This window comes from Argentina anserina, chromosome 2 (assembly GCF_933775445.1).
Source record: "Argentina anserina chromosome 2, drPotAnse1.1, whole genome shotgun sequence".
NCBI lineage: Eukaryota > Viridiplantae > Streptophyta > Magnoliopsida > Rosales > Rosaceae > Argentina > Argentina anserina.
In genome coordinates, this window is record NC_065873.1 from 12,168,160 (window position 1) to 12,192,197 (window position 24,038).

The 24,038-nt window shown below is 35.8% G+C and overlaps 3 protein-coding genes across 7 annotated transcripts; 2 read left to right on the forward strand and 1 right to left on the reverse strand.

Moving 5' to 3' along the window:
- The first annotated feature begins 3,621 nt into the window (after nt 1-3,621).
- Nucleotides 3,622-14,131, forward strand: LOC126785388 (type IV inositol polyphosphate 5-phosphatase 3). Of its 5 annotated transcripts, none has more exons than XM_050511062.1 (12): nt 3,622-3,938; nt 7,358-7,387; nt 7,559-7,724; nt 7,842-7,916; nt 8,202-8,277; nt 8,386-8,490; nt 8,764-9,625; nt 10,474-10,658; nt 10,966-11,074; nt 12,106-12,248; nt 13,013-13,282; nt 13,741-14,131. In XM_050511062.1, exons 2-12 carry the CDS (start codon nt 7,358-7,360, stop codon nt 13,943-13,945), a joined length of 2,226 nt encoding a protein of 741 aa, XP_050367019.1. In that variant the 5' UTR covers nt 3,622-3,938; the 3' UTR covers nt 13,946-14,131. The 5 variants fall into 5 exon arrangements, with proteins under 5 accessions (XP_050367019.1, XP_050367021.1, XP_050367020.1 ...); XM_050511064.1 differs by having other exon boundaries at nt 7,604-7,724; XM_050511063.1 differs by lacking the exon at nt 3,622-3,938 and having other exon boundaries at nt 7,014-7,387; nt 8,205-8,277.
- A 793-nt stretch (nt 14,132-14,924) lies between these two features.
- LOC126783958 (uncharacterized) lies at nt 14,925-16,605 on the forward strand. Its single transcript, XM_050509481.1, is given in 8 exon segments — nt 14,925-14,984; nt 14,987-15,034; nt 15,131-15,192; nt 15,581-15,700; nt 15,802-15,901; nt 16,021-16,075; nt 16,148-16,301; nt 16,389-16,605. Coding segments are annotated over 8 exon segments (816 nt in total).
- Nucleotides 16,606-17,483: 878 nt separating this feature from the next.
- LOC126785404 (probable choline kinase 1) lies at nt 17,484-21,938 on the reverse strand. The gene is made up of 8 exons (XM_050511083.1): nt 21,617-21,938; nt 20,738-21,142; nt 19,725-19,846; nt 19,450-19,645; nt 18,777-18,894; nt 18,612-18,659; nt 18,062-18,162; nt 17,484-17,943 (listed from the first exon to the last, which is right to left on the reverse strand). Exons 2-8 carry the CDS (start codon nt 21,086-21,088, stop codon nt 17,833-17,835), a joined length of 1,047 nt encoding a protein of 348 aa, XP_050367040.1. The 5' UTR covers nt 21,089-21,142; nt 21,617-21,938; the 3' UTR covers nt 17,484-17,832.
- Nucleotides 21,939-24,038: the final 2,100 nt, after the last annotated feature.

A 24,038-nucleotide genomic window follows, 5' to 3' on the forward strand; every position in this document is an offset into this window, starting at 1 on the left:
TAGAACGATACGTGTGTTCTATCCTCAAGTTAGATGCATGCGCTAATTAAAATCAACAAAAAATTGGTAACTTTTGTAGGATGCTTGAAGTAGACTATATGATTATTGCTTTTATGTGTGGTTTTCACTAAATGTTTTCTAAGAAGTTATGTGTACTCGAAGCATTGCATGATTCCTAAGTTTTGATTAAAAGACTAATGCCATGAACATGATTTCTCTTTATATGTTGCTCGAAATATGCATGATTTCTAGAGCTCGTCACACAAATCTCTGAACCTGATTTTCTTGCTTTTCCACAAGGTTATTCACTCTGAGCTCGATAGCCTCCACCATGCTGCCATGGCCTTCGCCACCAGCCGCACTTCCACCGGAATCGAGCAGCTGATGGAGCTACTTGAAGCTTACTAGCTAATCAAGCTGGGATTAGCAATCTTTTAGAGCCTCTGGTTTAATGGTTTATTATGTTTTTTTGCTCAATTTTTCCGTGATCGTGCTCTTTTTTCAATGTGTTGTTGCAACTATATTTCAAAGTTAAGTCATGTACTAGAGACAAACGAACCTCAGCCTCCCCCGACAGCTAATGGCACAGGTGCTTGGTGTACCACTTTCATGCATTTCAAGATGCCTGGAAATATTAATGGCTACTCTTTAGCACATATGTGTAGAATCTCAATGATTTGGTTGAGTTGAATTCGTTTCCTTGCCTCTGGTTTTGTTCTTGTTGCTTATTTAGAGGAATATATATATATATAATTGTTGAGGAGATAGTAATCATTTACTGGGGTCAGTAACATGTTTATTGAGTATCAGTAATTTGTTATTGGAGATTACTGAGTGTTAATAGTTTGTTATTGGGAGTTACTGGCTGTTAGTAATTTTTTATTGGGAGTTACTTGGTGTCAATAAATTTTTCCAACGATTGGTGGCCGAAGTCAGCCGATGGTGACCAGAGTCCAGTGATTAGATCAGAGTCTGGCAAAGTTTCGGTAAAGTGGTATCTCTTATCAATTTTCTCTCTCTATAAGTGTTTAGATAGATGAGGGTAAAATAGTCTAAAAATATACAAGATCATAGTTTTTATTCTATTTGGTCAAATAGTTGTAGATACTCTTAGAGTGAATGGTCATATTTTGAATTTTGTCATTCAATTTGTCAATAAAGGAAATTTGTATGAATTGGTTATTTTTCCAAATTTATATGTAAGATGTGAAATTAGACTTTTATCAGGCCCTCTGCTGTAATAGTTGCACCCTAATTAACTAATTAAATTTATGAACTTATAATTAGTCAACACATCTAATTGTCCTGAAATTGCTTGTAAGCACAATAATTCTCCATACAACATGCATGTGATCACATAAACATCAATGAGTAAATCCATTTATTTAGTTCGATTAATTTGTTCTACAAATAATTGAAATATGAAGACCCAGATCATCACGTACAATTCTACTATATAATTGTTGTACTATTGTTAATTAGTAATTAAACTTTTCTTTTTTGGTCGAATTAGTAATTAAGATCTAACAATAATATTATAGATTGCTGTCACAATTAATTGATGAGATATACTGATATACATATATATCGTGGAGTACCTTACGGCACTGCTACACCCCTAGTCTGTACCTTATATTAATGTTCTGGAAATCAATCAGAACTACACCAAAAAATTAACCAGTATAATTTTTGTGGTTTGTTCAACTTAACATCCTAATTAAAGATAATTAACAAAGACGTACAGCTTAAACGATTTGTCTGTTGCTACTTCAACTAATCCGTATAAAGTTGAACAGGCTCACCAAGTAGTAAAGTATTTTAGCTATGAAATTATTCACAGCCTTTTTTTAATGGTATATTTAATTTGTAAGTGGCATCAATTAGAGTAGAGCCTTTATGGGATGTGGCACACGATAATCACATTGTTTCAATATAAGATTAGAAAAAAAAACGCACTTAATGGTATCAATTACAGAACTAAACACCATGCAAAGATGCAGCCAAAAAAGTTAGTCCCTAAAACACATTCCTTAACCACTGCTTCATGCTTTTGTTTAATTACTGGCTATAGTTCTTAAATTAGTTCTTCTATTTGGCGCATGGATAAGTTATTCTTTGATTTGTTTAATTGAAATGATAACTTAAAGCTGTAGCATAACTTAAAAAGTGTGCAACCTTTAAGCTGATTAGCTAGATTAATTATACTAATCTTGTAAGTGTCAATTGTTTAGAGACCTCGTTTATCTTTTAATCAATATTATATGTCTTCCTTCCCCATAGAGTTATCATGGACATGACCCATTTAGAAAAATGTTACTGTATATTACTTACAAACATCCATATCTTTTCTCCCTAATAAAGTGAATATATTAAGAGCGAAGGTTATAAACGTTCATCGGAAAAAATATATACAAATTCATTGTTGAAACCTATTCTACACTGAGCACTCCATATTTTAGAAACTGATAAAGACATACTCATATTAGAGTATATTTGACGATACTAACTAGCCATATTTCAGTTAGCGAAAAAAAATTTGACGAAGCCACATTTGCATCAGTTCTCTCTGTCTATAATTTATTTTATCTGTTAACATATTGAAAACTAACCCCAAATTAGTAGTGGATAATCTTACTTGTCTGGTTCTCCAACATCTCTTTGAGTTCGGTACTGTCGATCAATAATGTCCAAGTAAAAGTAATATCTAAATAACTTTACGTTGAGCCAATAAAGTGATACTTTAGACAAGATAGTGAACAACTTGTTAATGAGTCAAAATTCAGTAACCATTTATGTGATTATCCTCACTCACTCTACTAGAGTTTTCTTGCACCCAATCATGTACCCCCTCCTTTATTAATTCTCTATCACAATCTACTTTAGTGGAGATTTATATGCATGACGCGAATTATAATCAAAATGTTGCCTTACAGTTTCATAACTAAAATTTTCTTTAAGAACGCTAGCGAATGTAATTAAGAGAAACAAAATATGTCACACTAGCCTCTAAATTAACATTATTTGTTACAGATCATTAAATATTCATATACATAAAAATAAACAGCATGTAGAAAATAAGTCTTTTAAGACCGGCCAAAAAATTAGTTCTCTCTTGCCGCACACGCTTTTACAAATTGAGAATCCAAGCACAATCCGGAACCGACCAGCACTAGTGCATTACCGTTACCGTCCTCGAACCTGAGAATTGGTGGTGTTGGTCGAGGACGATCACTTGGTTTAGCATTGTAGGCCTCATGATAGATATCAATATATCTGACAAATAAAGGACTATTGGACTAGTATGTGCTGTAGGATTCCTAATAGGAATAGCTTGAAATGGGAACCCCCAACCTCAACTTTAGGGTATGACCATCTCGAAATCCCGACTGTCCCCTAACTGATTTGGTGTCCGTCCACTGTTATGAATAATTCTACAAGATAGCTAAGCTATGAAAGAAAAATACCACATTTCACATGCAGAAGTGACAGTGATCTACACGTGTCTTGAAATCAGACACTAAATAGAAAGAGACACATATGCTGCTTGCTTCTTATATCTATTAAAACAGCCAATTACAAAGCCAGTAAGCCACTCGTCTCTTTCTTCCCTCCGTAGCCTCTTTCCTTCTCACTCGTATATGCAATGAGCTGCTGATCTATTTTTCTATATATACATCTGCCCACATAATCCAGCTCTTACTTCATATGTGTTTTTCTCATACAATACAGAGGGAACGTGCAGAAGAGAGCTTTGCTTCAGTGTCCTAGCTAGCTACCAGGTTAGTCTCAGCTGCTAGCTCTCTTCGTTTGGTCAATCGATCGAGTTCATCATCGATCAGTTGCCTCTCTGAGTTGCTTCTACTGTAAAGATCGATCCACACAAGACTATTAATTGTTCTAGCTAGCTAGCTCCATCATCCAACCGAAGGCAGATTAAGGTACGTTTCTGCAATAATTATATACTTCAGTCTCTCATATTTGGTTCCGCTTTTATTCCATTTTTTATTGTTAACAAGTGCATATACATACATGCTATTCTGGGATTTGAATCTCATTTTATATATCAAGAATAGAAAGCAAATAAGTTCAAATTCCTCAGCTTGCTCTTCCTTAATTTCTCTCGTATCTGCTGTTCTTTTCTTCTTGCCTTTACAACTTTTACCCTTAATTTTATGTTGCTGTAAATGATTAAAACCACTCATTTTCTCTTTTCTATCTGGATTCCAAAAATGAAAAGAACAAAGGGACTAGCAACTAATGCCTAAAATCAAAGCTTTTGTTAACCCGATTACCGACAACATTATACTCACTCTTGTATTCTAATCTGTTTATTCTGCATGTTCTTCAAATACTCGATCGAGATCTTTTTTTTTTTTTTGGTTCTCTTATCAGTTCTGTAGAAATGCGCGCTCATTCCTCGATCTGGCAGAGTCGTTTTTAGATATGAACATATATATGCATGATCGAGATTGATTAAGGAGTAACTATATATCGTTAGTACTGAAATATGAGATCTGTACTGAAATATTTATAGCATGAGTTACGAGCAAAAAAACAAAAATTGACTATGCCTCCCCAGGCGACATGATGATCGATATGACCTCGACTGGGACCTAAAAAAAATGAAACAGAATTAAGCTAAACTACAAAACTCTTCGAAATTAGTACGACCGTCTGAGCTAGATATCATATCGGACAGGTCTTATCATACTCCTGACCTGAATTATTGAGACTATATATTGAAATTAGTGTTTTTTCGACTTCATTCTGGGAGCTGAGGGAGGTCAAATTGTAATAGACTTTTAGAGGGTCATATTATATTTCCTTTTGATATTAAGAGGGCCATATTTGCAAGAATACAAATAGAAACCTTGGAATAATTCAATTTAGAGAAATATACAAGACGATATTCTCAATCAAATTATTAGATTAATGGGGAGTGTCACATTGTCACGGTATTCTTAAACATACCACGGCGGCTCCATGCTGCCACTTTTTCCGGTTTAGCACCAACATCTGTACAGTTCAATGAATCTTAATTTGGCAAGACTTCCAATATTTTATTTGTTCAGTCAAGTCCATTGTTAAACAAGAACTAATTAAGCGTATAGTAAATTAGGGGTCATATTTTCTCGACCATTTGATTGAGAATATATACTTTTGCCAATAGGAACATGTCCTGTTGAAAATGTGAGTGTATTTTGTCAGTCTAAGAAGATTGCTGGGTAAGTGGTATAATATATTTCATGTAGGCCTACACGTCTTCCTCTTATTAGCTGGCCCTCACTAAAATTTCTTCAAAAAACAATTTTGTGTATAATTAGAACCGTATTATACGACTAATTAGCGCAAAAAAACATGTATTTAGTGTAATGGATTAATCTTACTTTCATAAGTAGGTGATTATATATGAATTTAACTCGGGAAAAATCGTTTTAGTACTTGAGTTGTTTTTGTTGGTTGTAGCTTGGATCGGATCTCCCCGACCACATAAACTCTAGATTGCGTTCTACAGTATGGCAACTGTATAGGATGGATTGGACGAATAAGTTGAAGTCACAAGCTCAAACATTGTTGGCCTTTTTGTTTGCTTATATGTGTCATGTGTGTATAGAACTATAGAGGATATTGCAACCAAAAAGGAACTTAAATTTAAATATATTTGGGTGATGAACGAAAACATATTTCAATTTTTAATTGAGTTCATACCTTTCAACCAAGTCTACTAAGACCTCATATTGTATATTTAGGTTGAAATTCTGGTAGTCGGCAGCCAATAAATAATGAATTTTTTACTGCCACAGTGGAACCATTGAAATTATTTATATTTCAAATAACTTGCAATGTATAAAATCTTATATATATTGAACGTAATGTTGGTATTTCAAAAAAGCAATATAAAGACAGTTTGCATATAAACTTTTATAAGGAAATCTCTAAATCAGGTCACTCCTACTACAACCTTCATCTGGGGGCGACTTTTCGGCTTTGTTTTTTTTGTTATTTCTTAATAAGTTGACATTATTAATGGGTTTTGGTTTGGATTTTGGAGCTTATTCTTATGGTTTCAGTATAGAATTTGCCAAAATTTTAGATTTTTAAAATTGTGGTAATTTTACATATTTCAATTTTAACATAGCTCGCGAAGGTATAATGTGTTGATGTTCTATTTATGATCAATAGAAGCCTTTGCGTTTTTTGTTTAAAAAAGGTCTCCCTACATAAATTTAATTTTTCTCCTACCAAATGAGGCAGGAACTGCATAGAAAATGGGGAGGTCCTCAAGTTTGATAAGTTCATAACCATTGAACTCCGCATTTATAACAATAACATCCAAATCTTTGGTGACTTCCCTTTCCTATATTACTTTTGCAAGCAGTGGGCTCACAGAATGCTATGATTTATTCATTTTTATAGCAAAAAGAAAACCCTATCAGAGGCCAGTGAAAAGGTCCTTTTGATTTAAAATAGATAAAACGGTGATGAGTCTATTTCCAGGCCACTCTTTGCACGGGGAGATTGTGATAGGTTACGACACATCATAAGTAAAACCCTTCATACCAAACTATATTTGATGCAAAATCTGGAAACTCGTTGTCTCTAGATGTAAAGAAGCCAGGAGCATAGGATATCTTGGTGGTACGTACATTATGATGTTCATTTGGACCATAACTAATTGAGGAAATTGTATTTGATAAGCCATAATTTGAAGTGAACCTGATAGCGTATCAAACTATTTTCTTTACCAATGAGCACACATTTAAGGATAATTAAACATAACTTTATTGATCAGACTCCGTGAACACTATTATACCGTCAATATTTTTGAATTTAATTACATTTGCTATTGGGTAGCTAATATTACAATTGCCGTGAAATACAAGGCAACCGTAGCTTCCGACCCCGACCTCTATCATCGGCTCATGAGTAGGGGCATGCTTGAGCTAGGGTTAGATTGCCTCGAGCACATAAAAAACCGGTGTCTACTACTCAAAAGGCGCCAGCTTTCTACTTTTTACCGGAAATGTACTAGTGTTTTGAGTTCTAGAAGAAAGCAAATGAAGGTTCCGGCAATGTTTCGGTTATCGCGGGCTACATTTGCGTAGTGGTTCTGTAGTTAGGACTGTGGATAATAATGATTATTAGCTGTAATTATAATTAACAAGTCAAAAGCGTGGTAATTTACAAGTCCAGCCTTCAAAATTCCGCTTATTACTTCATTTCCATTGGCCGTTGGCGGCAGTCTTCTTCTTTCGCTCCCAAATCTATTCAACTTGCCCTTCTCTCCCTTCAAACATTGTTCTTGATTGTTGTTGTTCTGTTGTCCTGGTTATGTTCTCTAACTTCGCTTCCACAGATGAAGCCCCACTCCAAGAACCCGCAACAGGTAAAACTTCCTCTCTCTCTCTCTCTCTCTCTCTCTCTCTCTCTCTCTCTGTTTATGTTTAACGTTTTATCATCATCATGAATTCATGAATCACCATGATGATGATGATGCATTGTTTGCTGTGTTATTTGTTGGGTTTAATTTTTTGGGAAAACTGAGAGGAATTTGCAGACGAAATGGGCTGAACTGTGTTGTTTGGATTGGTCGTGCATACAGCTGTTCTGGCCCAGAGTTGTGATGCGCAAATGGCTCAACATCTCCGCCCAAGACTCCGATTACAGCGCCGACACTGAGGATGACGACGACTGGGGTCCTGACTCCCCAACCCAGCAGCAAGGTACATGTGTTTCTTGAATTTGAAGTGTCTTCACTTATGTTTGTTTATACATTGCGTATTTGTTTGAGGAATACCCTTTTGGGGTTTTGGACTGACTGTGAAGTTTGGTCATTGCAGATTTTGGTCAACGGGTCAGAGGATCAAGGTTTAGTGATATCAAAGAAGATGAGTCTGAGGATGATGACCCTGATGGTACAATTTCTTCTACCTTTTATTTTCGTTATATTTACTGATCTGTGATGAAGGTGAATCACATGTAATTTGTATCTGGTTTCTGTTTCAAGAGGACCAGACTGGTTTCCTTTCTTGGTTAAATTTTTTACCAGTGAGGTAATGTAAATTTATCAGCTTTCTTAGTCTCAAATAGTCGGATGTCATATGCATTTCCAGCTAAAATAATGTCTTCTGTTCCCGAACAAATTCCAGTATCATTTCGACAGTTATTCTTCCTTATTATGTTTTTTTTTCTGGTCTAAGCAGAATCTCTTCCTAGAATACGAAGACGAAAATCAGAGACCTTTAGAGCACAATATATAAATACAAAGGAACTCAGGTATGTCTTCCATACTTTTGTAATATGGAGTAAAACCATACTGTGAAGGCATTCTTTATCTGGCTGCATGCATTAATACTCATATTGTTTAGTTCCCGACTGTTTCAGAATATGTGTTGGTACATGGAATGTTGGAGGACAGACTCCACCTGAAGACCTGGATATTGATGGCTGGCTAGATATCAATGACCCAGCGGACATCTATGTACTTGGGTATGTACATCTGACCCCTTCACTTATCAATCTGAAGATTCACTGAATTTGAATTGAATCCTATTCTGTTTATCTTGATCTATTATCCCACACAGTTTCTTGCTTTTGTAAATACTATTGAATAACCTGAATCGTACCTATTACACTATACACAACATTCCTTGTGCTGCTTTTTATCCCCTCTTTTGTTTCTTCTACCACTTTGATTTGTATTGTAATGTGTTGTTCAGCCTGAACTGTTTTTCTTTAAAATGAAATCTGCTTTATTTTCAGTCTTCAGGAGATGGTGCCACTAAATGCTGGAAATATATTTGGTGCTGAAGACAGCCGTCCAGTTAGTATGTGGGAAAACGTGATTCGTGAAACGCTGGATAGATTTCGACCTGCGACCAACAAAGTTAAATCCTTTAGTGATCCCCCATCACCCTCAAAATTTAGGCCTTCTGATGATGTCCCTTATATAGATGAGGAGATATTAGATGAAAGTGATTGTGATATTGGTAATGAAGTCCATCCATTGGATGACGAACCCAAAGATTTTGGTGCCAGTAATGCTACATCAGTCACAAGTGAAACAGAGAATGTTGATGGTTCAGTTTCAAACTTTACTGATAGTAGTAATCCGGGGATGCCAATTGGAGAGGATTTACAGAGGCAACATTCTTCTCCAAAGAGATTAGATCGGTTATATTGCCTTCGGCCAGATGATTGTTCATTAGATGAAGATGCTTCTGATGTCCAACATAATGGAAAGTTAACCAAAATGCTTAGTGGGTCTGATAGAATTGGTATGAACTGGCCAGAGCGTCCATTGAACTTGCTATCACAGCACTTATTAGAGCGGCGAAATTCCTTTAGACCAACAAAGTCTTTCAAGTCCTCTAAATCTTTCAGGACATACAATTCTTTCAAGTCAACTGCCAATGGCAGGACACCAGAATTAGATTTGCTTGGAGAGATTGATCTTGAATCTCTCATGAAACGAGAAAGAAGATCATCATATGTAAGGATAGTAAGTAAGCAGATGGTTGGGATCTTCCTAACTGTATGGGTTCGTAGGAGCTTGCGTAAACACATTCAGAACCTAAAGGTGTCGACTGTTGGTGTTGGTGTTATGGGTTACATTGGTAACAAGGTTTGTTCCTTTTTACAAATTTCTCTTTCTTTTATTCTTGTCTTATAATTTTCATTATAATGACTGTTATTGTTAGTGGTTGGCTACTCTGATGAGGTCATCTCACAATTACGTCCTTGAATTCTCTTATCATGTCCATTTGGAATTGCTTCTAAACTTTGCTAAAAGCAACTTTACACTACAATGACTTCTCAAAGTGGGAATTATGCTTTGTTACAAAAGCACTTTTGGTGATTTTGAATTATGCTTCCTAAAGTGCTAATTGAAAAGTACCTGAAAATTTTATTGCGTTTTATGTAATTTTAATAAATATGCTTTAGTGGAGGTGCTAAATTACAAATGCACTTCTAGAGATCCCATTATTTCATTGCTGTTGAATTCTATCTGAGTGTAACAGTATGACATAGCAGATAAGAATTGAACTCTGGTTGTACCCCTCCCCTTTTCAGTTTTATGTTCCAGATCATCATCATTGCTGCACCTATTTAGGGACTTCAGTGACCCTAGCTTCTTTTTCTTTTCTTTGTTGAAAAGTGTGTCCCTAGGTTTTATTGTTTACGATTTGTAGGCATTGAACTTTGCAATGCATATATCCACTAATTCCCATGTCAAGATTTGTTCATAAAATATATTTCTGTTAGATCTTAATGATAACATTCGTCAAGGTCCATCTTTATTATATACGCATTCCTTAATAAATCATCCTTAGTTAGGAGGCTTCACACGTAGTTTCTCCGATGATTTTTCAAACCAGTAAAGAATAAGTACTTTGGAAATAATATTGAGTCGTCTTTCATCTTGTCCCATTCTCTGATGTTCTGCACTAACCAATGTCTCAACTTTGCCAGGGAGCTGTATCTGTGAGTATGTCCATATATCAGACACTGTTTTGTTTTGTGTGCACTCACCTGACAGCAGGTGAAAGGGAGGTAGATGAACAAAAAAGAAATGCTGATGTGCATGAAATTCATCGGAGAACTCACTTTCATTCTTTTTCTGGTATTGGACTTCCTAAAAGTATCCATGACCATGAGTAAGTATATGGCACGTAAAGTTAAGAAGCTCAATGCTCTATTTACCTTGTTTTTTCACCTTTATACCTTTTTCCCCCTTTTGCCTCCAAAATAAAACATATGCTTTTGTATTCATATATATGTGTTTATAAGTACTGGCCTTTTTTGCAATTCTAGTATAGCTACTAAATGTTAAAAGTTATAATCTCCTAATAAAAGTGCCGGACATGCAAATTAATTGTATCACTGCAACTTTCTTAGTGTTTATAAGGAGCTTACATGTTCCTCGTGACGAGATTACACTGAAGCTATTTACCACTACTGCAGAAAAATAATTTGGTTGGGTGATCTAAATTATCGTATCAACTTGTCATATGAGAAAACCCGAGAACTCATTTCCAAAAAGGACTGGTCCCGGTTGGCTGAGAAGGACCAGGTGCACTTTTTACTGCTCCTTAGAATGATTGTTCCTTTAAAATTATTTCTGGTTGATAATGTGTCTAGTAGTGATCACATATATCTTCTAGCCAGCTTTTACTGTGGCTCTGTATTGGTGCTATGCAACCAATTCTTTGCCGACTGATCTATGCGTACAGATTCCAAGTCAATCTTTGAAACAAATAAACATTTGATAAGCACAATTTGAGTATATCAATTTGTCATTCTAATGGTTAATGCTTGCCTAAAAGTAGATGCTTAATAAACTTTAAAGTTCTTTGAATTACTTCAATTGGTTAATTCTTTACTTTAAAGGCTAGTAATGATGAATTAACCAAATTTTGGTAGTTCAATTTTACATTGGACATTAATAACTGTAATTTATTAAAGATACAAGATGGAACAAGATACTTAAGGATTAAATTCAGTTTACCCCCAGAGGTTTGGAGGGAACATCATGTTAGTTTCCATACTTTAATTTGATCAAGTTACCCCCTGAGCTTTCAAATTTCAGTTAAATATGTTGAATTGCTCATTTTCTGTCCAATTTGGACGTTAAGTTTGACAATAAGACCATTTTAAGGGCTCAAATGATCATTTTATGATATAAATGCATATAATTGACTGAGTTAACTTCCAATTTGGACGGAGAAGGAGCAATTTGGATATGATTAAAGAGTTCAGGGTGTATTCTGATGATTAAAAGTTTGTATACTAACATGAAGGTACCCCTAAACGGGGGTAAACTGAGTTTAATCTTTTTGTTTTTTTTTAAATGTCTCTGTGATATGCTAGTTAGCTTGTATCCAGAATGTGTGACTGGTCGAACATCTTTTCTAACCTATGAGAATTGCATGTTCTACTGTCTAACAATGTGCTTGTAAGGCTTGATATGACAGCCTGTAAATTCCGGACATGTTGGAGGGATTTTATACAATGAATTCTTCTTAAATGATTGAACATTAGTATTTGATCAAATTAACTGAGATTCCAAATATAACTTAAGACATATTGTCATTATTCTGACAGCTTGCACGACAATTCAAAAAAGGTTGTGCATTTGATGGATGGTCTGAAGGTGTTCTAAATTTCCCGCCAACTTATAAGTATGAGATGAACTCAGACAAGTATTATGGAGAGGATCCAAAAGGTGGGAGGCGGACTCCAGCATGGTATGTTTTGCATTGACACATCACTATTTGTTCATTTTCTTTTTTAATAAATGCACTGTGTTTTCCATTCTGTACTTTAAACACTTCAGGGTTTCGATGTTTACTGAACTAGTTTGCAATTGTCTCGCCTCTAACCTTATAATTGAAACAGTTCTTTCCATTATTTACATCCCAAAAGGATCTGGAGATAATGTTATAAATATGTTTTATTATAGAGACTTTAGAAACGAAAGTAATTAAACATCTCGGAAGTTTGCAACCATTTATTGATTTTGCAACTAGGCGTAACTCACTATCTGGAAAAGTCCAACTATAGAAGTAATATATTTTAAGTTAGTACATATTCTGTTCATTGACATTGCTTTAACACATCTGTGTTTCTATTATCAAAATTTAAAGAACTTCTTTCTGGGATTCTCCCTGTTTCATGGTGAATATTGTTTTATGTTAGTATACTAATTAAAGATCCTTCAAAGGTTTGTAATGCTTTGAAATTTTCTGTTGCATCACTGCTGGTTTGGTGGTGAAAGTAGTGATAAAAATCTTTGAAGACTTTCAATTGGGAAACATATATACTTTCATTATACAGCAAAATAGGGTGAACTCTGACGTATTGTTAGGAATTTGAAAAAGTATTCCTTAATAAGAATGAGGGTTTTGTATTTTTTTCAATAGCTTTTTTCTTCTACTTTTAGTGTTCTCTTTATATTGTTGTATAACAGTTCCTTATACGATATTTACAATTCTGTGCCTCCCTTTTGCAGGTGTGACCGCATTCTTTCATTTGGCCGAGGAATGAGGTTACTGCATTATAGAAGGACTGAACATAAATTTTCTGATCATCGACCGGTGACTGCATATTATATGGCAGAGGTTGAGGTTTTCTCCCCTAGGAAGCTTCAACGTGCACTCACATTCACTGATGCAGAGATTGAAAATGAGGAAATCGCAACGGATATGGGTATTGATGTTGGAATGAACTGCTTAAAATTCGAACAGGTGCGTATTTTACTAGGCATGTTGCACATCTGTAGGTACCTCCAGTTTCTGAAAAGCTATATATCTGTTGTCACTTCTTTTTGTTTCGACTTCACTTTTACTAGAGTAAACCACAACTATGGGCTGTTTATGTCACATAGCTTGCACAAGTATTAGATGTTGGAATTACGTATCAAATGATGCTGCATGTTAATGCCCTTTTCTTTTAGTTTCGAATCACGAGATGTCTTGAGGTAAATTAATTATTTAGTCAGAAATGGGGTTGTAAATGTAGTAGAAAGAAGTCACAGAATACTTATTTGCAAACTATGACTCTCTTACTGCTCCATCGCTTCCCAACACATTCACTTCATTGAATTGATGTAAATGAGATCATTACACAGCCTGTTAATTGGCCATTCCGGATTCAGCAACTGTTCATGTAACATTGTTTTTGCTCTATGAATCCTTCTGATATGTGTGCTTGTATTCATAAACTTGCTTTCTCATGCAGGGTATATGTGATTGGGATCGTTGACTGGTTAATTGAGGCTACTATATCGTGGAAGTTCCAGCAAGACAGGATTTTTTTTTTCATTACATATACAGCTTGTATCATTCTTTGCTGTGATCACTTAGTCCACAACATAGCAATGATGTACGTTGTCTGGCCAAAGAAATCAAGAGAAACACTGGCGTACTCTTCTAATAGATTGTAAATCGTATAAGGTTGTTTTCCGACCAGTCGCGGAGCATATATACAAGTTGAGTTGAGCTATACATCATACAGTAATGAAGAGTAAAAGTTGCTTTACATATTTGTATCATCAAACCTTATCGAGGAAGCTTTCTGGTATTGTAAATTTACAAGTGAATACAAAATTTTACTGGATGTTTTTAGATGATGCTCGGCATTCTGTGTTTCTCGTCTCGTTATCTTTGATTTGGACATGGAATAACTTGAACTCGACCGCAGTCAAAATTGAGATATTAATTGAGCTCAATATGCGTAGGTATAAGGCAAGACCAAATTAGACGAGATGTGTAGGTGGCCCTCCAGATTGTCACGCAAATGAAAGCTCATTGAGGATGCACGAGATCCATATTTTTTTCGCCTACCAAAATGAAACACATACAAACTAAACTAAAAACATGCTAACATGGTAGCGAACTCATTCATCGTACGTTTTCTGTAAACATGCTAACATGGTAACGAAATCAGTCATCTTATGAAAGGAAGAGCGGTATTTGGATTCAAGAGTGAGAAATAGCTTGGTGTTTCTTAATACACCAAAGCTGAGTTTAGGGTGAAAACTGAAAGCACAAATGTCCCTATGGTGCAGATGTGCAATGTTGAGTCTCAAGGTTGGCATCAAAATAACCAGAAAGGACATCATGGGATTGGAGGTTCCTCCAATGTTGGAACAAGTCAAATTTAGAAACCCGTTAGCTCTAGAGCGCTCATTTTGTCTAAATTCAAAGCCTCATAGTTGAATTATCGAAAGTAAACCACCCATATGATAATTAACCAACTTTTTTTCTGCTCCTAGAGAAAAATACATGTTGATTCAGTTTCATGATCAATCTTCATTAAACCACGCAAATACTAATCAGGTTACTTAATGTTAACCCCACAAAACCCTGAAGTGTTTTCTTCAACGTGGCATATCTATGACTAAAAGTACAGTACTAAAACCCATGAGAGATCTTCCACTCGAGAAAGCAAAGGCCCAGAGCGAGACTTGTTCGACTCTCAGACATGTGAAGTTCACATATCCCTTACAGGGCTTACACTGTTTCTTCTCAGGGTACATACCCAGTTCAGCTTTCCAAGTTTTGAGCTTTCAGACTTTCAGTTATGATTCTGTGTTTGTTTATAGTTGTGATTCTGTTTTCTGTTGCAGGCATGGAGACAGTTGACTTTTGGAACATATGGGTACCTGAATTTCACCAAGCCCGGTTTCATGTAATGTCCAATTTCAGTACTTTATATCTGTTCATTGGTTGGGATGGTTTTTGAACTGTTTGATTACTAGTTCATTAGATTTTGAACTGACTTGTATGTTGTTCATTTGCTTTGTTCAATCTACTCTAGAATGTTGGAAAATATATACTCTTTAATAGATAATAGTAAAGCATATATACATGGTAGACGCTCATGGGCTCATCGTTTCGGACTTTGAATTGGGTAATAAAGATTGATCATGAATCAGAATTGTACAAATGGGTGGTTTCTCTTGTATCCTATATCTTTAGGACATTGTTCAACAATGTTGGTGTGTAATGACCAGGAAGCATGCGTTTTTGTTAGGTTTCAGTAATTTATGTTGAAGTATATGCATAATGCATTGTAGAGAACATTCAAAGAATTTCAAGGCAGAAGACATGGAAACACGGATAGATGGAAAAAACTGCATTGTAACAGGAGCTAATTCTGGCATTGGTTTTGCAACTGCCGAGGGACTCGCATCACGGTACTTTTCTTGTGTTACTTTTCAGTTACTCACTTGTTTATGAACTTCAAATTCTTACAAAGTGTACTAATTATATACAAATGAGTTTTATTACTGTAAAGTGGGGCGACTATCTATATGGTATGTCGAAACAAGGAGAGGGGTGAAGCTGCACAATCTAAAATTGAGTCTACAACTGGTAACCAAAATGTTCATTTGGAGGTATGTCATCCTTTTTTTGTGGTCTTCGTTATTTAATGACTATCACTAAAACAATAGTCAGTAACATGCTCTAAGAAACATCTTTCATCTGATTTACTATGCATACAATTTTTTATCAGGTCTGCAATCTTTCATCTCTTAGTGATGTCAAATCATTTGTTGGTCTCCAGATAGGTGTTACTGCTCAACCAAAGAAAATTAAAAATGTGTGTAGGTCTGTTTGATTATAACTTGTTTTCTTTCAAGCAAATTTGAAGAGCTATATATTTCTTTCTCAGGTTGCACTAACTGAGAAATGGGCTGAAATGAACAAAAGCAAGGGCATTGGATTCTATTCTATGCACCCTGGTTGGGCTGAGACGGCTGGGGTTGCCAAGAGTTTGCCAAGTTTCTTTAAAGCGTACAGAACATTTCACCTGTCACATTGTATTTTCAGTGTATATTTTTGCTATTATACTGATATATCTTCCTTTTATATCTGTTTTAGTCTTTCGGGAAAGCTTAGAACAAACGATGAAGGTGCAGACACCATTATCTGGCTGGCTTTACAGCCAAAAGAGAAACTTGTATCAGGTGCATTTTATTTTGATAGAGCAGAAGCACCTAAACACCTGATGTTTGCAGCAACTAGTTGCTCTCATGAATTCATTGACTCGGTTATTGACAGTCTACGTTGCATATCTGGTATCTCTGCACAAGATTAGGATACATGTATATTAATTTTTTTTCCTTGCAGATAATTCATGTAAAAGTCAGTGATAGTCAATTTGATTGAATCATGGCTATTGTTGTAGAAAGTATAAACAGATGGATGATAGATATAAGGGTGGTGATCTATTAGATTGTGAGTGGGCTATGTACTACTCAAACGGAAATGAAATTACTGAAATATACTCATTGAAGTTTATCAAAGTTCTGTAGACGCAAAACCTTTACAATTTTATCTATTGTTGTAGAATTTTTGGAAAACAGACAGACATTGAGGCTCAAGTGGGTCGATGAACAAAAGAAATTCATTGGCTAGTTGGGACTTGGGAACGACTTTACTTAACCAAGCATGAAGGTGAATGGGGTTCAAAAGTATGAATGCATATGACCTTGCCAAAGGTTCATATATTTTCTAACAAGGGAAGGTACAGACTAACGTGTGGAGAGCATGTAACTATTTGCTTCCAACAAAAGACAGAATTCAGGACCCAAGGGATTTACAGGTGATGTTGGGTGTTTGTTGTGCCCTCATCGTTATGAAGACACAGCTCGCATCCTTCTTATTTGCGTGAGGATGAAACTTATTCCAGGTTCATCTCTAAAGCATGTTTCCAAATTTTGCAATACTGTTGATCACAGACTAGTAGCTACAGCATTATTAGCATATGAGGAACGCAATGGTTCTATGTGGTTTCTATTTGCTCGTGGAGCGAATCATATCTTAATGATATTTTACTTGATTTAAAAAAAAAAATTGGTCAAGGACATTAGCATCATGATGCAGGCAAACTCACTTGCAGAAAAACACTCCTGTTGAAATAACTATAAATTGAAGCAAGAATTGAAGCTATCTGGTGGAGAGACAAAATCACGATTGAAGTAAAAGATGTTGCAAACTGTACTGCCAATTATATACGCGCAGGCACAATCATCAATCATGTAGATCACCAATGTGTTCTGCTTACTTTCTAAATATCCAACAAACAGTCGTTCATGTACAATAAAGCTCACTAGAGCACCCATTGCTGCTTAGTTGATGAGAAACTTGTACAAGTTATTAGCAAACACATAAGAAAGAGAATTATTTGTACAAGGCTCATCCAGTACGGATTTTAAGTGCTCTCAAAGGGAATGAAAGGTACGTTTTATATGAACATCACACAGGTTAAAACCTGGAAGCCCTCAACATGACATATAGTAAGCTTCCAAGACTATTGTTTCTGTCACACAAAATCGCCTGAAGACCCCAATAGTGCTGCCTTTCTTAACCAGTATTGCTGAAACCTCTGCCTTGCATACTCCATGTAGTCAAAATCAATTTTGTTCACATAACCCTGAAAACCAGAAATAAGATTTTTCTCTATCAAACAAAGTCAGCAAAGACAGTCACTTGAATGCGCACACAAGGATACTGTCAACAGAACTTTAATCAGAAAGTGCAGAATTTTTTACCGAGATTATTCCCCATAACCCCCAAAAGAGATGGTTTGCCAATGTGTATTGCTCTACTTTGTCGACTAACTGTGCCACCTCAGCATCACTGGGTTCGTACCCTATAGGAAATGATGGAGAAAAGTAAGCTACAGATTTAATAAAAGTTCTCAAAGAAGATGGTCAATTTATAACTCCATTTTCATCTGAATATCCATAACATTGCTACAAAACCCAAACTGTAACTTGCAATTGGTAGATGGGAAGCAATAATAAGAACTGTGAACTTTCCTTGTTTTAAGTTAAAACCAGCAAGTTTGCTTAAATAAAGAGAGACATTTAACAAGAATGATAATCTGAACTGAAAAATTTACAAAGACAATTTTTTGAATCGTAAACTTTTCAGATACTATAAGCCATATATGCTGAAGCTTTGATAAGTTAAATGTGTTGTAGGTTTGTACCATATACGGGAAACTTAAAACAGCCAAAGAGCAAATGACCAACATCAATCACCGGTGTTAGACACTCATAATAGATGATAGAGAAGTTGGGGAACTTAGAGGCTAACCTGCAGAGCTCAGATATAGATGCACAAATCTCCGGCGCTCCTCCAAACCTGAAAGGAATAAAAAAAAACAAAAATACTTATTCTTAGTTTGCAACTGGATTGAATTCTAGAGTTCAAGCAGGAGAAAAGAGATCCGGTTGTATTAAAAGATCGACCAACATTTACCTGGATATTTCCTATAGTCCAAAAAGTGAGGTGCCTCAGAGTGGTAGTTTGCTACCATTTCACAGAAATGGTTTGCAAGGTCATAAGCAACAGGATTGTAGCTGGCATACTCATAATCCTGGTAACATTTAAGAAAAAAACAAAATGGAAATTATCACATAGTCACAGAAAGAGGTCTATAAAATTGAACTAAGGCATATTAAACAGACCCCTCTCTGGAAAAGGACTATGCTCAACTTCTCCTCATCTAAAAGATGCATTTCATCATTTAGATTAGACACAGTCCAGGTTCATCAAAACTGGAAATGGGTGGAGTATGAAGTCCCATTTGGCTTTCAGTGTACTGTTTTGTTCAATCAATTAAAAACAGACAAGAACATTCTGAATGTCTGATTATAGTCATCATTCTGTTCAAGAACTATATTACTGTATCAGAAGGTAGAGTATCCACCCTACAACATCTATATTCATAATTCCTAGGGATCTCTATTTCCTACTATTCAAGAAGTTAACACTAATAAGTGATTATTATGGATGATATGCTAAATTAGTTGATGTCCATGTCAAATATATTAATTCAGGTGGTCTTGACCAAGCATCATCGGTCACAGATATTATCACATGTAGTCAATTCTAAAGTTTGTCAGGATAAACAAGAATGGAAGATACTCACAATTATAGTAATTGATCTGGTCTCTTCATCCATCATTATGTTACCATACTGCAGGTCGTTGTGACAGAACCCAATATCTTGACAGTCCTCTGACAGTTTCTTCTCCAACATATTAATTTCTTCCAGCAATGTATCTAACCCAAAATCCTCTTTGTCCTTAATTGAACACAAAATTTTAGCTTCAGTAAGCCAGTTTCTGTTAAAGCAACAATAAACAGCATTAGATTATAATAATTGATTGGAAATTTATCTTTTAAAATATATATATAATATACCTCATTCTGTCCCAAAGTACTACATTTCTTGAACCAGGCATATCCAGATTGTGGAACTCTCTGAGCTTAGCTGCTATAATAGCAGATATTTCAGGATCACGGAGGTCTGCAGCTGATAGTGTCTGTAAATGTGAGGCATATAAAACGTTGTTATGGAATACATTTATTTCCAATGGGGTACAGGAAAAGATCGGGCTAAACATCAAGGATTCTTTTTTCAACAACGTCCATTTTAGCTTTATTTTTAAGAGATTCGAGAATTTGGGTCCACCTATTGTTCAAAGAATTAACAAACTTGGATGTTGTGTACTTCTTTAGAGCTCATACAACCCTGGTGTTTTAGCTACCAAAGTAAATGCATCTAGTTTCATTGTTTACTTCTGCTATCATCACCTTTCAGAATTAGATGATTCACAAAGCTGCAGCTAAACAATGCAGACAAGCGGGAAGAGAAAGTAGGAAAGAACAAAAACTCTTACATCTTCATACGTATAACAATAGTTGTGTGATTGAATGACAATTATGCAATTTGGAATTCTGTACATATGGAAATAAGTTATTCTATTTATCAAAATAAAGACTGCAGTACATATAATCCTGAAATTAGCCTAGAAGTTATCTTTCTGGTCTTATTACGAAAGATGCTTCAGATGATTAATACCTTTCTTTAACACAAACATAAGGGTACCAGATACCCATGTCACAACTCCAAAACAAACAATTAAGGTACAATACTTCTTTAAAAAAATGGTCAAGGATAATTTGGCCTTTACACTCAGCAGTCAGCACTGTCCATTATAGTTCTAAAGTGCACATTGAACCTCATTCTTATTCTTATTAAAGCAATAAAATACTAATACACTATCCATGTGCCACTATCTTTCAAGAATAAAGTAAAGTATGATAATTATGATGATTATGGCACAACTGATGTAAGTATTCCAAAGAACATGCATCAATAAGAACTTGAATCAACTTATTATGAAATGGCATAAAGGAAAGAGTTCACATACCCGAGCATGAATGAACTCCTCAACACGTCCCTCTGGGAACCGTCCAAGAAGACGAGGCCCCTGACCGTGCTTGGACATGCACTCAAAGGTCCTAATTTCGTTATCCCTATTAAAAAACAGGTCAACCCCTTCACCATAAACCCGGACAATAACTTTCCGGACTTCATCACCATTCCTAGTCGGCCAATTCAATTGATACACCTCATTAGTCATGGCCCCCTTCAGCGGGATGACCTGCAAGGAATTCATATCATCCACTACATCCCCCCATTCAGAAGCTACAGCTACAAGTACCTTCTTCAATTCCTCAGGGGGACAACCTTCAATGAAACCAATTGTCTTTATGGTCATTGTGTATATTCAATACAGTGAAACAAAGCAAATTCTTTGCAACCAAAGATCAACCTGCATAGCACAAAGTCAAAACTATTAACTTCCTTCATATGCATTTCGGATTACTTTCCCAGAATCACTATCAATAAAGTTTAAACTGAAAAGAACTGAAAGGCAGAGAAAGAAAATGATCACTTTGCAGAATACAGAATTAGCAATCTTTAATACTGATTACATTTCTAAAATTTAAGCCGATCAAAATTACAACACAGAGAAGAAAACACAACCAGAAACCCTGTACACAGATGAAAACAACAAAATCCACCCGATTAATCTAGCATGCAACTCACCCCAGAATCAAGAAACTACAATTCAGAGATAAAAGAAAACAAGCTCAAAGCTCCAATCTTGGTTCCTAATAGTTACATCTAACTGAAAAAAAAAAACCGATCTTTTTGTATAAAGCAAACGACTTGAAAGATCAAAACATCAGAAGACAAGCAACATAGTTGAAATAAACGAACTGAAACAGAATTCAAAACTTACAGTAGAAGAAACAGGACAAGAAGGAAGGTCCAAGAAAACTGCAGGTTGATGACAATCTGGAGAGAGCCTTATATATTCAAAGTCAGAGCTTGTGGAATAAAAGAAAGAAGCTTTGGCCCCAAAATCAAAGAAGCAGCGATGACCTCGAATCAAATCCACCAATTATATAATGGGGTGGGGTCGCATGAGCAGAAGAAAGATCCCAAGAATAATATTTTCCCAAGAAAAACGTCCAAAAACTGACTTTTTCTTGATAGAACTTCTATCTGCCTAAAAAGCCAAGAAGGTTTTAGAAAATCTAAAGGGCTTTGGGGGGAGAAGTGTGAAGCTTAAACCCAAAGTGGGGGAGGGAAGAAGAAGAAGAAGAAGCAGCAGGAAAATTTGGAATCTTTTTTTTTTATCAAAGGAAAATTTGGAATCTTAGTTTGGAGATTCTGGGTCAGAGAGGAGATTTTTAGAATCCCAAGGAGGATTGACCATTTCCAAACAAGGTAAACGTGAAAAGTAGAGAGAGATAGAGAGATGAAAGTCAGACATGGAAGTTACGAAGCGTGTTGTGGTTTCTCTCCTTTTATTAGATAAGTATCGAAGCATTGGACCATATGGGATTACGGCGTAGAGGGGACCATAATGTGAGACTTCATTTCTGGGTGAAATTGAAGGAATTGAAAACGAATTAGGTGATGATGAACGCGTGAAAATCTGGTTTTAGTCAAAACGTGTGTAAACGGGACATGTTCTGTCGGCCGAGTCCCTACAAAGCGGGGCTCTTGGAAGATAGGCAGGAATATTGCCAAAACCTTTCGTACTATACTTGCAAATTGTGTTGTACTCATGTTTAATGTAATGTGATATCAATGTTGAAATATTGATAATGAGATTCGGCTTTGGACCTCACATATTTTTGTTGTTGGTATCTTTGTTCTAGAGATGAATCACTATTGTTCTTTTTTGGGAAGAGAGGAGAGAAGAAAATTCATTATCACAACAGTCGGGATAACTTTTCAAAAATCTCAACTGCAACTCATGTAGAACCCACGTTTACAGGTATCAAAAACCTGTATCTCGAGGAACCACCACTCAATCTGCCACAGATACAAGCCGATAACAACTCGAGATTCAACAAACACAATCTAGTGTCGATCACCAACATCAAATGCAAATTCCCGCAAAGAAAATGGTTTTCTCTCAGACATTCTCTTTTTGGTGAGAAGAACAAAATCTCTATCCCCAAGATCAACCATAACCAGCAGAAAATCAGAACCACCATCAATCGATCACCACCAGACTTAGCAACTCACTAAATGAGTCGTCGAAGACTCTAGAATTACAAACGTAAACAACTTCAACTCCACCGCCAGGTCCTTAAGGAGGCATACCTACGGCCGTACAGAGAAGGAAAACAAGCAACCAAAGGATTGCCATAGTTTGGTAAATTTGTTTGATTTTCAGAACCCTAGTCGTCGACACTAGATAGAAAAGCGATAGGTTTTACTAAAAGGTACTTCACTTATTAAGAATAGTTTGTGTTTGCGAACTTGCTAAACCTTATTCATTTCCTATTAAATTGACTTATTTAGTTAAGGGCGTATTAAAATACTGCATAAGGAACAAGATTGGAAAAGTGTGCGAATAACATCACGTTTGCCCTCCTCGCTGAGGGAGAGGAGTAACTAACGACAAAGGCACAGTGGTAAAAAAAAAAAAAAGGTCGTCGGAGCTCCAAACTCTCATCACTGCCTCCAATTTCAATATCCCCAGAACTTGCTTGCAAGGTTTGAGGATTGGGCTAAGCAGGGGATAAGGTGGCAAATTGAATGATGATGCTCTCAAGGCCAAAGGTGGCCAGACGGTGGCACTGCAACCTGGAGAAGAGCGCGAGAGAGTTCCCCCAGTTCTCCATCTATTCCTTTTATATTTTCCACTGACTTATAATCCAACGACAGTGTAAGATTTGACGTCTCAGATTTATTGTAATAATTTTATAATTTTTATCGATATTCCCTAGTAATCTAAGTATCACGGATACGGACACGATTTGATACGTAGACACGGCATATAAAAATTTTTTTGAACACGGACACGTGGTGGACACGTTAATTAAATATTATTTTTAATATATATATATATATATATTTATTTATTTAAAAAAATATTTTATAAATTTGAAAGTATTTAGAATTTTAGATGTATATATATGTCAAAGTGTGCATTAAAATGATGAAAACATAACTTGTTAGAATTGCTAAAGACTTGATAAGTACCTTGGATAACCAAGGTTCGAATCCCACCACAAGCATTCTTATTTTTACCACGAGTTTCTCTCCTTATATATATTAGAGTGTGCATAAATATAAGTATATAACAAAAATTGAAATTGTTGGAATGATTGAGGAGTTGTTGAGTGCCTTGGATGACCAAG

Coding starts and splice junctions, on each gene's coding strand:
- LOC126785404 (XM_050511083.1), bottom strand. CDS start 21,088: ATGACCATAAAGACAATTGGTTTCATTGAAGGTTGTCCCCCTGAGGAA. Junction 19,646..19,724: donor GTACTTTGGGACAGAATGAG/GTATATTATATA, acceptor TTGCTTTAACAG/AAACTGGCTTACTGAAGCTA. Junction 18,660..18,776: donor GGACTATAGGAAATATCCAG/GTAAATGTTGGT, acceptor TATTCCTTTCAG/GTTTGGAGGAGCGCCGGAGA.
- LOC126785388 (XM_050511062.1), top strand. CDS start 7,358: ATGAAGCCCCACTCCAAGAACCCGCAACAG. Junction 7,725..7,841: donor CTCCCCAACCCAGCAGCAAG/GTACATGTGTTT, acceptor TGGTCATTGCAG/ATTTTGGTCAACGGGTCAGA. Junction 8,278..8,385: donor ATAAATACAAAGGAACTCAG/GTATGTCTTCCA, acceptor CGACTGTTTCAG/AATATGTGTTGGTACATGGA.